Below are 13,031 nucleotides of genomic sequence, written 5' to 3' on the forward strand. Positions count from 1 at the left end.
AACTCATGTAGCCAAGTTAGAAAATGTGCACTATTCACATATTTATTTTATAAAGTCTAACCTACTTATATGCTATTTCCTTTCATATATCAAATTGCTATCGTAATTAAGTTTATATAGTAAAAAATATATGAATCTTGTAATTTAACACGTATAATCAAACTAGCTCATCATAAGGAATTTACCTCATAATTATGTAAAATTATTAATAAAAGGTCAAGATCTTCATGTATTTTATAAGAAGTTCCGTTTGCATAATTTTTTTTGACAATGCCGAATTTTATGCAATCCGGTTTTTCTTAAAAGTGTAAATTCTTAGACATTTTCTGGTTTATTTCAATTGATTTTATTGATTTCATAATTTTAGAGTGGAGGGTATATGAGTCCCTGCGAACAGCCTAATATATAAATTTTCTTTATTTCAAAAAGTTGTATTGTATGACAAGAGGTCAGTGCCTAAATACTCAGGCTTTGAGAAGAACTAAATGAGAAGTAGAAATATAACTAATAATCAAATTTTTGAACTATTTCATCGTTCCAGCCAGGATATCCAGGATATTAGGCAAGTGTTGGCGGGATAAATAAAGATAATAAATGGCCTAGAAAGAGCCACACAGTACTTGCAATCAAAAATCACTAAACTCAGGCAAAGGTTGCATTTTAAGAGGAACTTCTAAAGAGAAGAAGATCTTTGGAGTACTATATAATTGATTGAAAAAACTACTAGAAGAAATTGTGTTTAATTTATTTTTCACAGAAAATTAACTTCTTCAGACCCGATTTTTTTCACCAACAAAAATTTTTGTTTGGTCGTTTTAAAGTTAGAAGGGTACAAAAATGTAAAAACTGACGACAAACTCAAATTTTAATTTTTTCTTCTAAAAATATTTAGTGTACATTAGAGTGTACATGTGGTCCAAAACATCAAGTAAAAACTAGAAAACTTAAAAAATTACTTATATGCATATAAATAAAATTATTTATTTTCTAGGATTTATATGAAATTTTGTAGGCGTAATAAAGGCACAAATGCACTTTACAGTTTTGACAAAACGCATGTGTTCTTCCTTTGCAACCAACTAATTTGCATCTAGTTGCGTCTTTAGATTCATTAAACAGTGGAAGATAATCAAAGTTGTCAAATTGAATTTCTATTAGAGATTGTTTTTCACCTCGTGCATGTGGTACAGGCGATGGAATGGGCGATGAAGATGACGAAGACGGTCTCCCTCTTTTACTGATACTAACCCTTTGAGGCCGGATTTATTTTTTTTAAACTTTTGGTGAACATTTTTGTTTTGCTCAATTAATTAAAGACTATTTAATATGTTTTTAATATTAGATCTTTTTTTTTTGCATATGAGTTATTTACAATGAGGTGTGCTCACTGTAAGGACACTAGGCAGATAAACAAAAAAAAATGGCAAAAACTAATTTTTTATTGCTAGAAAAATACATTGATTATAAAAAATTTATTTGGTTTGATATTGACGGAAACAGTTTTTCTTATCTGAAAGGCACAGGGCAACATCACACCTAAAAAATAACAATAATTAACTATGTTTATTTATTTATCAATGTAATATCAACAGCTACCTTGTACAATGCCATCTTGATTTGTGAGGTTCTGCCTTGGTACTACAAAAAGCACATCTTTCAGGCTTGCCATATAGAGGCATGTAAGAATAAGAGTCGTACCGAATTTCGTATGGTCCAGTACGTTTAAAATGATTCACCGTTGCTGATGGCCGACCCCTTTTTGGTAAACCTTGTTCAGCTCCCACAAGTCCTAGGCCCACTGAAAGTCGAAAAAGTTTTAGCGAAAGTTGCGCATTGGAATCTGTTCTTTTTTGATACAATATGAATGCATTTACTAAGGATAAATCTATGAAATAGAAAAAAATTCTATGCCACCACATTTTCGACTTTCGGTCAACCTCATAAAGAGTTTTTAGCATGTACGTCTTATCCACGTATCCCATATGCGTATTATATTTTTTTACTAGTTCAGGACAAGTAACATCTTCGGCGGAACCATCTTTTTTTTGCGGGAAACCCATTGATTTTCGCATGGATCCAGATAATTAGTTAAAAATGGACTGGCCTATGATCCATCCATTTCAAAAATGTCAACCCATTAGTGCTAACTCTTCAATCGAATTCACCCAATGTCATCTAGTAGATCTGTTGGTAGATTCTTTCGATCTTTTCTGACGGTACCGCAAGCGCAAATCAACTCAGTTTGCAGTTATTTTTGTAGCTCGACCGAATTAAAATAATTGTCAAAATATATTTTGAACCCTTTTCCAACTAAGTCTCTCATAAGGTCTCTAACAACTCTACCACCAAGAGACTTTTCGGTCATTTGACCTATTTTACCAGTGTAAATCTGAAATTGACATACGTATCCTGAATTTTCGGAAAAAATCCAAACTTTATAGTCACGTTTTACTGGTTTCTTTGGCACATACTGTTTTAGGAAGCTTCGTCCTTTGAATCGGATCATCGACTCATCAATAGCTTGATCTTGACTTGGTTTCAAAGCATTTTTATATGTATCAGATAATATATCTAACAAAGGCCGTAATTTGTAAAGCTTATCAAAATTTTGGTGATCACGGCCAGGCTGTACAGAGTTGTCGTTTAAGTGCAGGTTGGCTAACATCCACGAAAACCTGTCTCTTGACATTATTGAACTTATGAATGGATCTCTCATTTCCAATCGTGAGGATCAGTAATCCTTATAGCTGGGTAGCTTTTTTATGCCCATTATCAAATTTATTGCAATAAAACCCTTTATTTCCCTTACATTAGTAGGCGTAAATGCATGACTATTACCTCCGTTTCTTTGCAAGGCATATAAGTTAGTTTGAAAAGCTATGTGGTCTAACAGATGCTTAGGAAATATATGCAAAAACATGTCGGTAGGGGTTTCTATATCAGTGGGAATATTTGGTCTTATTTCTTCTCCAAATTCTTTAAAATTTTGAACACAGTGTGAGTTGGAGTTAGTCCATATACTGCTGTTGGGCCTACTACTTCTGCGTCCCCTTCAATCTCATCTTCACTAACATCTCCTAACTCGCTAATGTTGTCACAAGGAATTTCTTCCAAATAATCATACAGGTCATTGGAGTTGAGATTTATAAGCTTGTTATAAAATTTATCTGTAAATAAAAATAAAATCCTATAAAAAAACCGTTAAAAAAATACGCATGAAATTTTGAGAAAATTATTTGCCCAAGAGACTGGTGTCACCGCCCTGAGCAGACCATATATTTTCTATAAAACTAATACCTTTTTCTCAAAATTGCATTCTAGCGATAACATAAATATCATCCTAGATATTTTATCTCTAATATAAAAGCAAATCTTACCACCCATGGTCCCAAAAACTGCTCTAACAACCAAAAAACAGGGAAACTTGTTACCACAATAATATCACGTGCGAACATTAATATGCAAACTGTCCAAATAATACTCGACTCTTATTGGGGCTTAAATTTAGAGGAGCGACACGCTTCCGCATACGTCATCAATAATATCTTCGCTGTAGGCACACCAGGAGCACTAGGGCACACTAGCACACAAAGGGCTAACTGGTTTCAGCAGCATGCATTATAAAAGTTAAAAGATCATAAATGTCTTTTTTGGGAATTTTAGCAGCTCCTTCTTATATTTAATCCAACTTGCTTTTAATGCAAAGTCTACCATATGCATTATTACTCTCAAAGTCCATTTTCGAGACCTTATGAAAATTCTATAAAGATCTATTAGCTGGTGCCGAAGATCTACGCCTTCCATACAATGATTATACTGTTTTACAATTTCTGGTCTTTTTACTTCAATATACTTGAACGTCTGTTTATCCCATCTTTTAACAATGTCTTCCTCACCCTTTCCTACAAAGTTGGATGCTAAAACACAAACTTATTGTCCAGCTATTTGACTAGAACTATGCCATCATCTCTTACTATCTCCTTAGAATTTCTCCGTCTTTTTTTTCTTGAAAGAGGTGGTTAAAAAACCTATTTACCCAAATAGTGCTAGCTGCAAATTTTTTTTCTTTAATGTTTTTAGTAATAAGTACGAAGAGAAATAATTGTCATAAAACAATTTATGACCTTCTTCTAGTGAAATCCTCTCAGCAAGATAACTGCTGCAGAAGCACAACTGGTGCACCTTGACCCTACATATATCTTTTGGTTTTCTTTATTTATACTCGAGTTCTTACCTTGATAAAAAACAAAGTCAAAGGGCTGTTCACTTTTGCCACAAAGAATAAATACCTTTATGCACCAGGCACAAGGCTTTCCTTTTATGTACTGCTTGAATCCTAATTTTCCAGTAAATATAATTATTTGCTTATCACTACAGAGTTCTTTTTTTTAATACCAAATATCCTTCTTCTTGCTGATTCAATTATAGGGCGCACCTTGTACAGTTTATCAGTGCAGTCGTTAGGCGCAATTCACATAAAACAGGCGTATGGGGGTGGCATGGGACTGGCGTGGTAGACGCATGTGCCACTTGCATGTTCGCTTAGGGAGAGCGCCCACCAAAGTGGCGTGACATGTAACATGGCAGTGACATAGCACGGGTATGGCACTGGTGTGGCAGGTAGCGTACACTAAAGTAGCATGACATTAAAAAGGTTAGTTAAATTCAAAATGTCGTCCTCTGAGGATGAAGTTATGCTAGCGCTTTTAAACGTGAACAATATGAACAAAACTCGTCCGCAACGTCAGTTTTGTGTACACCCTTATTGGAAAGAGATGCAAGGACATAGTGAATTTAATGTATTTAAAGAATTAAATGTGTATCCGGCGAAATTCCAATCCTTCTACAGAATGAGAAGAGAAACTTTTGAGCTATTACTGACAAAAATCAGTCCAATAATTTCTCGGACTTATGTTGTCATAGATGCCTGGAAATTTCTCAATTAATGAAACTAAATGAAAATTAAATTATGGATTGTCTTCCATATTTAAATTTTGCCAACAAACACACATACAAAATGCAAGTAGCACGTGGCAAAAGTAGAACAAGCTCTATTTTTAACGACGTGGCGTAGCAAGCTGCATGATGCCACTGCCACTTTTATTTTGGTGTACTCTGAATCATTCGTTGTCATTGGTTTCATTTAAAGTAACATGCTAGACGCGCGCTACTTGCTACTTGTCACTTGTTACTCCACTTTGGTGGGCGCTCTCCCTAATTATCACGCCTGTGCCACGCCATTTCTATTTGTATTGCCCCACCGCCACGTCACTTCGACGCCACGAGTGGCCTACACTAGTGGTAAATACCATATACCAAACAGCGGTTTATATTGCTTTTTTTTGTCTATTTGGTAGATTAAATCCGGGATGATTATTTATTTAATATGAGTTCTGTGAAGACGTGCAACAGTATGCAGTTTTATACGACCATAAAAGGTCGGGTTACTGCAATAGAACTGCACAAGATCAAGCATGGGAAAAATATCAAATGAATTCAGTGAAAATGGCAAGTATGTACGTGTTTATTAACAAAAGATGTTTAAACTCGTATTTACATTAGAAATTATACTTTTGTTTCAGTAACCGAGCGTAAAGACCGCTGGAAAAACATACGAGGAAGCTACTCAAAATATAAAGCTAGATTAAAAATAAAATCAGGACAAGGAACAAAACGAGTCAAAGAATATTATTTGGCCCCACATCTCCCCTTTTTGGATCCTTTCTTGAAGTCTTATAAATGCAACGTGGATCAAGAGTCTGCCGACGCATCATCGAGCCACCACGCAGCTGAAACGGGGTCACAATCTAATGAGTCTAAAGACAACTCCAATGCTGATGTACTCTCACCTTATAACATTCTATCCAGTCGTTCCTCTCGGTCACCTGTATCATCTTCCAGTACGTTTATCGATGATAGCAATTAGAGCACCTAAAACACTACTACAGAAAGAAGATGATTTTAGAAAAAAGAAGTTAGCAGCCTCAACCGCTATTAATGAGCTCAACCAGCAAGCTTACCAGTACTTTGAAAAAAAGCAATAATTGCTGGAGATCCAAAACAGCACGAAAACGATTGCCACAATCGATCCTCCTGACCCAGACCTGGCGTTTTTAAGTCCATGAATTCTGTTCAGAAGCGGCGTTTCAAAATTGGAATTTTGAATTTAGCCGAGCAAATACTATCCTCAACCATTCCTGAAGCCTCTACTATCCCAATGGATAGTTCTCAATCGTGGATTGAAGATTCGGTAAAAAGAAATCCAGATTCAGTACCGCACAGGAACCCGGATGAATTTCATTTGAATAAATTTATACAATACAATAATTAATATTAGGTTAACAGTATCGTTATTTTTTTTGTTTTAGATTAAACAGAAATAGATTCACTTGAATATATTTTCTTCAACTTACCTCAGCGTTATTAACACGCTTTCCTCTGAACTGATAAGTACTCTTCAATTTGTAGGTTTCTTCTCAATATTAACCCTTACTAAACCCTTACTAGTATTTTATAAAAACATTGCACACACATTCGATAGACACTTTGAAAACATTCAGAGTACATATTGAGGCTTCCACATAATATTAAACGAACTACCAGTTTTTTCTTTATTTAATCCCAAGGGATGTATTCAGTAACTCCTTTGCCCTTGAATGTTAGCTAAATTTACAAGGTTCAACATATCTTGATCATCTTTGTCATCCGAAAGCATTGTAACTTTACTACACAGACATGCACGTAACAAATAAATGACCATAATCACATTGAACCCCTTTCTATGTGAATTGTGCGCGCCACATCCGCTCCATTCCAGCTCCATGCCAGTCCCACGCCACCGCCATACGCCCGTTCTGTATGAATTGCGCCTTAGGTTTATCCAAGTAATTTACAAGGTGCAAATTGAATCTTAACTGGAAAAATCGGTCTCTACTCATATACTCCAAAAAAAATCCTAAAACTCTCTCCCGGTAGGTGCGAACTCTGGGAAATTTATGTAAAATCCAATAATTATATGAAGAGCAAACAGAGTTTGAATTTCCGATACGCTATCATTTCTAAAAGTGCAATTTTCTTGTGCAGTATAAATATTTGCGTAAAAAGCTATGTTTTTAAAGTCCAATTTAGAAATGTAGCGTTTAAAGTATTCAATAGGAAAAAGTGGCATTAAAAGTGTTTCTGGTTTTACCAGGTCTTCCGCTATAGAATTTATTTATATTCTGATGGCCCATATTTACTGGTGGACGATAAATTCTTTGTTTCCAAACAACTGACTTTTACTTTACTAGAGCCAATGGTATGTTCTCATCTTCTCTATTTTCATTCTCGTCACTCTGTTGTATTTCTTTATTCTCCAAGGTTTCTGCTTGTCTTAAGTTAACCACATTAACCAAGGAAAAACAAGGAGCCTCTAACATTTCGTCATCCTTATCTTCTGGTCATGTTTCATCCCCAGCTTCAACATAGGTATCTTCCAAGTCGGAGAGATCATTATTTTCAATCATGTCGATAAGTTCTTGGACGTGGCTGGGGTCATTCAAGTTGTATCGTTTCTCTTTTTTATCAATTTTTTGGCCCTTTCCGTAAAAAAACATATTTTCTCAAAAAAAAAAGGTATTTATAGGGTTTTATGTACAAAAACAACTAGTACCAAATGTACATATGAGTGTACGTAAGAATACAGTAACAGATACCATTTTTACATATGAAGTAAAACACTAAAAAAATACCAAATAAATATTAATCACTGCCCACGTGCTGCGACTTGTGAAACCTTTGATTAAATTCTGGACGTTATTTACCGGATACGTCACTAGATGGAGCCATGTGAATTAATATTTTTTAAGGTATTGTATACATGGAGATGTACAGTAGGTCTGCGGTAGTTTAAAATGTGCATAAGGGAAATAAAAAAAATTAAGAAGTCCATTTACATAAGAATGTGCCCAGGTCTGAAGGGGTTAAAGAATAAGATAACATCTAGTAACTTAGAAAACTTTTACAGAATCGGCTAAGAAATATTTAATAAATGTTTACTAGAAATAAATGCACAGCAGCTCATGCTTAACAGAGAACTATGATTTGGGGAACATGTTAGTCATGCAATCAGAAGTACTTAGGTATCATTAAAACTTCTCGATCCACATCGGCATCTACTATTAGTTAAATAGAAAGTTGAGCTTAAAAATAATTTGGTTCTCGGCTAGTTTCAATATTAAAATGTGGTATTTGGTTCATATCTAGTAAAAGTAAAGGAAACGGGATCCAAAAAGTGTAAAAATCATATTTGTGGCCCAGTATGCGATGACATTATTCTTCTTTGACCCTTAAGATCTTATACTACACAATCTAATGAAATGGCTGAACTGGGTTTCAGGGAGGACTATTATCAGACTCTTATAAACCGAATTAGGATCCAAACGTAATATGAGATACCATTAAAGCCACGACAATGACTTCAACAAAAGTGTTAAAAAAGGGGCACAAAAGCTGTGGATGACTAACGAAATTTTAAACCTAATGGAGGAAAAAAATCGTATAAAAACTCAAACAACAACGCATATAACCATACATAAAACTTTCTAGATATAATATGGTTAGACATGAAAAACCGTGTTGCATCCTTTAAACTTTTTTTATTACGATCTAGTTGGGAACAATATAACTTTGTTTTAAAACTATCAAAGTCAGACGTAGGTCGACACATGCGGCAAATAAATTATTTTGACGTAATAAATTATTTTCTCTTTATAAACAATATTAAGTACTAATTGGAAAATTTGCTTTTAACATTTTTTTCCACTTTAAAAAAACATTTTTAATTAAACTAATTTGGTACATAACTAAGACGATACTCAAATTATATTAAAAACTTGTAAAGAGCTTACGAGAAAAACTTTTTACTGTCAATTAAAATTTTTTCCAGGATACCTAATTGAACCGAATTAATTGCTATTATTGTTGTTTCGATATTATTATAAAGTGGCATTTCTAGTTTAAGCGTCTCTAAAAACGTCCAATTAAACAATTAAATATTGTTTGAAACTATACGGTCCCGAATTATCGCGTTTTGTTAAACATCGAAAAAATGTTGTAATGAGACTTTTACTATTTTTAAAATTATTGTTTACATTTAATGTATTAAGAACCAATTAGTTTTACGACAGAATAGTAATCTAAAATTTAACTTTATTGCCTTTTTTATTACTTTTAAATTTATTAATACAAATAGCATATCGACATCATCTATCAAAATATGGTTTCAACATCAACACAAAATGCTTTAACAGTATTGCATTTTTCTTTATTTCGGTGTATATTATAAATATAGTGTTTTCAAAAATTTTGAAGAAGATTATGGAGAATGAAATATTGGATTATTTAAAAAATAATAACTTGATTCCTGAATATCAATTAGGATTTTGTAAGGTTTGTATTATTAAAGATTCTGACAATAATGGTATTGGTCCTTTAAAACTTCATCAAAGCGTTTGATATGGTAAATCATAAGTTACACTTGGGTATATTATAATTTTCCAGTTTAAGTGATTCTGATATTGTTTTGGTGTCGTCATAAGTTCTTGAAGTGACTTCTGGTTTACCCCAACTTAGTATTCTTGGACCCGGTTTTATTCTTTATATACCTTATACTTTATACCTTATATTTCCCGACATGTTTCGAGCACAGCGGTGTCCATCATCAGGGGATTAATGTTTAAAATTAGTACAAGTTACACACGTCTTTATAAATAATAAAAAAAATCTTTACAGCAAAAAAATTTGCTATGCAGATGACACCTATCTGTATTTTTCATGGAGAAATACAGATGTGATCCAAGCTAATCAATTTATCAACGAGGAACTTTGTAGGATATACCAGACAACGGAAAGTATTTTCTTAAAAAATTAATCCAATTAAATTATTAGCCATTTTATTCTGCAGCGATAACCACAGATGAAACATTTTAGGCAGCCTTTATTATTTAAAATTAGGGGAGACCAGGGACAATTGAAACAATTTTCAAATATTTATTTTTTTTCTCTTAGAGAAAATCATATTTACAGCTAAAAAATTTTTTACAAGGACTTTTATTAATTCCTTGTATATTTTAAATCAGGTTATTTTACTTATTATATATTGCCTGTCAGATAATAACGGAAACATATAGCCTTGTATATTGTTTCAATTGTCCCGGAGACGGGGACAATTTAAACACATACCAGGGACAATTGAAACACCATTCCAACATTCAATTTAGAAATACGAAGAAAAAAACATTAATACATTATAATTTTTACACCTAAATAAAACCAAATTTTTTATTCAAAAGTTTTAAACAACATAATAATTATTCTAATGCTGAAATAAAGATAAATTAGCAAAGTAGAATATTTATTCTGACATGCAGTTATGACAGATATACAAATCTTCTTGACGAGTGCATTCTACATGTGACCATTGGTGGCAATCAATGCATTGCACCCATTATTCCCCTGAACGGCTATTTCTATACGATTCCAAACATACTAGACAAAAACAGTCTTCATTGTCACTGCTGCTATCATCCTGACTATTTTGTTGACGAGTTTTTTTGGACACTAGTGTTTTTGATGTATTTTTTGGATCACCAATTTTTTTTTTCACTTTTTTCTTTGTTTTTTGCTTCATATTCTTGTTAAATAGCATCTTTTTCTGGTGTGTCCGTATAAATGGTGGATTTTCTACTTTTGCGTTTCCCTGTAGTTTTCCGAGGAAGAGCTTTTGGTAACGGTCTTATTAGCTCAGGTGAAAACACATCCAAAGAGAGGTTAGAGGCTGACTGGACACTTGTAGATGCAACTGGAGGCGGGGTGCTTGGTGGCTCTAACGAAACAGTTCCGCTCGTTGACGCTCTTGGAAAGTTAGAATTTACTACTTTTGGAAAAGAATCAGTGCTGCTTAAATCTTTATTTTCTCTTGAACCTACTGCCTGGACTTCTTTGGGGATATTTAACTGCAAATTTTCGGGAGCAGGTCTGTCAGTTACATATGATGGAGCAAAACCTAAAGCCGTAAAAATATCTAGATTAAACGGCCATTTACCAGTGCACTGGAATCCAGCAACAATATTAGATTGTGTTAAAACCATAGAGAGACTCTGTTTAACGATGCTGGGGATGTCATAAATTGTCATCGTTTTGCCTGGGTTGTTTTTCATCCAAGAATCGCAAGTTGAATTTACAGCTTTCTTAAATGAACCATAAATCGATCGATCCAAGAGTTGTAGTTTATGTGAACAGTGTGGGGGAAATGAGAGGACAACAATACCGTTTTCTTTGCAAAAGTCCAAGCATGGTATGCTTACCTGAGATTGATGATTATCTATTAAAAGCAGAACTTTATTTTCAATTTAACTGTTGGTATGTTTTGAAAGTGTCTTAAGTATAGCAAGAATTCATCTTCTTGCATCCATCCACTAGCATTTCCTGCTCCAATGCACCCAGGTGGACCGTCACGAACGAAATGATCCTGATATCTTAATCTTGGAAAGATAAAGATTGGTGGGATGCTATTTCCAATTGCATTTACCGCTATTGCCACTGTAACGAAAGTGCCACGTTCTCCTGATGTAAGTGCCCCTACCTATTTGCGTCCCTTTTCTGCAATGATTTTAGCAGGTTTTTGTACCGTCGTAACATCGGTTTTGTCTATACTATAAATGTCCTTCGCTTGGAATTTATATCTGTCTTATACCATGGCAAGATTGTCAAAGAAAAGTTGTACATTTGTTGGGTTAAAACTGGTTGCTCTTGAAAGGCTTGTAGCCTGGGGACAACGGATTGATAGTTCAGGATTATATTTCATAAACCCGGAAAACCAATCTTCTCCTGCCAATGAGTTTTTAGTCCATGTATTCAGCATATTCAATGAATATTTTACGGCTGTTTGGTAGGCCAGTTTACGTATTTCTTTTGGCGATAGACCGTAAAATATTTGACATGCCTTTATTATGTATTTAACAATGGATTTTTCCTGCTCAACGTTAAATACTCGTCGTACGCACCTATATCCCATTGTTATAGTTTCAGTGGACCCTTGTTCAATTGATTCTTTCTTTTTCTTAATAAATCTGCCTAATGTAACATGATTCAGTTCAAACAAATCTGCCGCAGACCTTACGGATGCTCCATTTTCAATAACCTCCCTATACGCATTTTCATAAACCAAGTTGGATTTGGTACCTCTATTTGTTTTCCTGACCCTTTCACGTAGCATTCTATAACAAAATAATAGCCCTCAGAGAGTTTGTTACAATCAGTTAATCAGTTTACGCAAAAATAATACCAAAAGCCTTCTATAAATTATGTTTTAACCGTCCCCGTAAAATTATTTACATCTTGTTTCAATTGTCCCCTTCAGTTTTTTTTTGGCAAAACTATTATTTTTCTTTAGACTCTTTAATTAAAACTAACAAGTTTAGGCTGCTAGACCTAAGAAAAAAGATAAAAAAATTGATTATCAACAAAAAAGTGGTGTACTTACATTTTAAAAAAATTAAGTAAATTCCAAAATTAATGGTTCAGACATTTTAAATAGGCGTGTGAAAGATTTAAGTCATAAAATGTAACGAAAACCATTTTTCCTTGATTACTTGATTAAAAATTAAAACTTTCAACACTTTTATGGCATCCTATTTTAAAATTTAAAAAAGTGATTTTTTTCTATGGGTATAAAGCCAAAAGTGGAAAATACAGTATTATTGTTTTTAGATTATTATTTTTTATCGAAATACGTAAAAATATACCAAGTCACATTTAAAATGATGAAAAATAATAGAAATGATGAAACGTGATGGAAAATAATAGAATATGTCAGAAGATGCTTTTATAACTATTCTATCGCTGTACCAAATTTGAATTGTTTATTAGATGAAACGTAAAAATTACTTTGTTGACATAAAATAAGAGAGCCGAGCGCAAACACACCCACTTTGCTCAACTGCTAGTTTCACACTGTCGAGCAGAAATGTGGAATTAGTCAAACGTTGTGA

The 13,031-nt window shown here is 33.7% G+C and overlaps 1 protein-coding gene across 3 annotated transcripts in view; it reads left to right on the forward strand.

The window, feature by feature from the left end:
* Positions 1-13,031, forward strand: part of LOC126738561 (scavenger receptor class B member 1-like) — a 210,344-nt gene that overhangs the window by 40,744 nt on the left and 156,569 nt on the right. The window contains exon 1 of one of the 3 annotated variants that reach the window (XM_050443945.1): positions 9,285-9,429. The exons of the other annotated variants lie outside the window; for them this stretch is intronic. Coding sequence (XP_050299902.1) covers positions 9,358-9,429 — 72 coding nt within the window. The 5' untranslated portion in view covers positions 9,285-9,357. Of the gene's footprint in view, positions 1-9,284; positions 9,430-13,031 lie in introns of those variants that run through there. 3 annotated transcript variants of the gene reach the window in all.

This window comes from Anthonomus grandis, chromosome 7, assembly GCF_022605725.1.
Source record: "Anthonomus grandis grandis chromosome 7, icAntGran1.3, whole genome shotgun sequence".
NCBI lineage: Eukaryota > Metazoa > Arthropoda > Insecta > Coleoptera > Curculionidae > Anthonomus > Anthonomus grandis.